Source organism: Penaeus vannamei, chromosome 11 (assembly GCF_042767895.1).
Source record: "Penaeus vannamei isolate JL-2024 chromosome 11, ASM4276789v1, whole genome shotgun sequence".
NCBI lineage: Eukaryota > Metazoa > Arthropoda > Malacostraca > Decapoda > Penaeidae > Penaeus > Penaeus vannamei.
The window spans coordinates 46,548,939-46,551,438 of record NC_091559.1 but is presented as its reverse complement, the minus strand read 5'-3'; the positions used below and the strand labels follow the sequence as shown (position 1 = coordinate 46,551,438).

The following is a 2,500-nucleotide window of genomic DNA, read 5'->3' as shown; positions in this document are numbered from 1 at the left end:
TAGTGCAGTAAGTATTTTTCAATGTAAAGTCCTTAAAGCTGATAAATACTTACTGATATATGACTAATTATTCACATATTTTCTATAACACAAAGTTAAATGTCTGCTCATGACAGGTTGGCAGCGATGAGGGGTATGCCTCGTCAAGAGCAAGTTCTCGTCACTGCCCAGAAGAGGAGAAGGGTGACATATGGGAGGCAGTGTTGGAAGGCCCTCCTTTAACCTCCCGGAGAACCTGGGAAAACCTCGGGCACCCAGCAACTACCAAGGAGAAGTTATTTTTGACGGAAACTGGGACTGAGACATCTCACAGGTATGGAGATTAATTTAAGTGTTTCTGTAGGATCTCAGCTACATGAAATTCTGCCAAGTGAAAATTTCATAAGATATTTAGTAAATAATCAAACATGCTCTTATGGTTACAGGGTTTGGGTAGTATACCAGCAGCTATGGGGGAGCTTTGGTGCTGCTCACTATGTGCCAAGTCTACAAGTTTGCTCTGAGGAGAAGCTGTGTCAAGATTTGTTGCATCTTATGGTTGGCTTGCCGTCTTTGAATTTCCCATGGCATCAGGTGGGGCTCATGTTTTTTGCATTTTTCAGTGTATGCTGTTTGTGTAAATGACAAGCTGACTACTTATATATGTGAAGGCATATAATTTTTCTGTATGTATCTGTGGCTCAAAATTTAGATTAGAGGGTCATGAACATAAACATGATTTTTTATTTAGATTTTTGTGAAGTTCTCAGCATATTCTGAACTAATACACAAGAGAAAGAATAGCAGAAAAAAAAATTAATGGGAAGAGCTACTATATATTTGATATTCATTTTCTGCATCCAGGAAACAAAGAGCTTTGGCATCAGAGAGGGATTGTGCTGTCCAGGCATAACACCAGAACCTCTCAGACTATCACTTGTACAATTTGCTGAATGTGGTAGCTTCGTGCGGAGGTAAACTCTCTTGGATTGACGCATATGTTCTTTGATAAAAGAATTTAATCTTTTATTATCACATATCAAAGGTATGTCATAAAAATTAACATTATATTTGTTTTCCAAAAGGCTTGAAGCTGTGTGCACCCCTCCAGCCATGTACACACGCCAGGTCCACATCCAAGGTTTAGTGTTCCGTGCTTTCACTACTGCTGTTTCAAACTTCCTCCAGATGTATAGGTAAGCACCCAAGTTCCCCATTTTGATAAAATTTGAAAACTCCTTAATCCCATGTAGGATAAGCAACTTTTATATGTAGATTGTGTTATGTTTGTGTTTGTCTTTCTTTAGTGAAAAATAGAATAATACACAGAAACCTGTTATTGTTCTTGTAAAACATCCCAGTGTAGAGTATTCATTGCAGGGATAAAAGTGTTTATAAAGTTTCATACGTGACTTCACTAACAAACCTTTAATATGGATTTCAGGGGCATGGTTCTGTCACTAGTTGGTGGGAAGCACCTTTTGCAGCTTCAACAAAAGGCTCAAAATCTAGTCAAGAAAGTCAAGTTTGTTGCCGAGTTGTGCCACATCTCCCCGGTATTAGAAATAATTCAGAATTCAAGCATGCGAACTAGAACCAATGGGAAAGGTGCTGGACCTGAAAGTTCAGCAAACACATCTCTCAAGAGCCATGACTCAAGCTCTGTATCACAGATTCAGATCTCCACAGGGAAGCTACCAAGGGGTCTCTCTCTCATTGGGGAACTGCATAGTCGCTTAATGGTGACAAAGGATCGGGAGTGTTCTCTCCTCTTGGTGTCGATCTTAAAAGCTACATGCGTACCCTTCTTCAGGTAATTCTTCCAGGTCTTCATAATGTTTTTATGCTCATCTGTATATGCAACTTTTTTTTCAACTGAAAACAAGTTCAAAGAAGTAAACAAAGTCTAGTACAAAAGCTGTAAATCTTTGTACATTATTCTTACCATAAGCTTATTTGTACCTGTAAGTTAAAAAGAAGTATAAGGAACAGAATATACTAGATGCAACACACACTCCATTTATGTGTTTTCTAATTCACTTCAGGTATTTAGAAGAATGGGTGTACGAGGGCTTGTGCTCAGATCCAGGGCTAGAATTCATGATAGATGTTGATGGAAGGTCGCTCCTCAAACGGGACAGGAGTTACTGGACTCATGGGTACACCTTGCGTGATCTGTCGGACGTGCCGCCATTCCTTCGTGAGGTCCTCCAAGAGGCTTACACATGTGGAAAGGCCCTTAACTTGTTGAAGCTTTGCTCTCCTAAAGTACGTTAGGGAATGGAGAATGAAGACTTTTATGTTTTGCTTAAAACAGAAGTAAGATTATATGAAAAACTGATCTAAGTTTGTATTTACTTCCATTTTATTTATATTTTGTTTTCACTGAATTTACACCCATGTCTTTTCTTGTACAGCATCATCTAGTAGCAGCAGGTGGAGTTAAGCATCCAAGCTTCCAATTATGTATTTCAAGCAAGGAAATGGAAACAATGAGGAGCCAGTGTGAGAACTATGCTGC

General features: G+C 39.1%; 1 protein-coding gene across 1 annotated transcript in view; it reads left to right on the top strand.

Moving 5' to 3' along the window:
• LOC113816982 (gamma-tubulin complex component 6) overlaps positions 1-2,500 on the top strand; it is an 87,121-nt gene that overhangs the window by 67,483 nt on the left and 17,138 nt on the right. The window contains exons 8-15 of the mRNA XM_070127539.1: positions 1-7; positions 117-313; positions 426-573; positions 844-953; positions 1,065-1,175; positions 1,424-1,792; positions 2,025-2,247; positions 2,397-2,500. The exon at positions 1-7 is cut by the window's left edge and continues 138 nt beyond it; the exon at positions 2,397-2,500 is cut by the window's right edge and continues 31 nt beyond it. Coding sequence (XP_069983640.1) covers positions 1-7; positions 117-313; positions 426-573; positions 844-953; positions 1,065-1,175; positions 1,424-1,792; positions 2,025-2,247; positions 2,397-2,500 — 1,269 coding nt within the window. The remainder of the gene's footprint in view (positions 8-116; positions 314-425; positions 574-843; positions 954-1,064; positions 1,176-1,423; positions 1,793-2,024; positions 2,248-2,396) is intronic.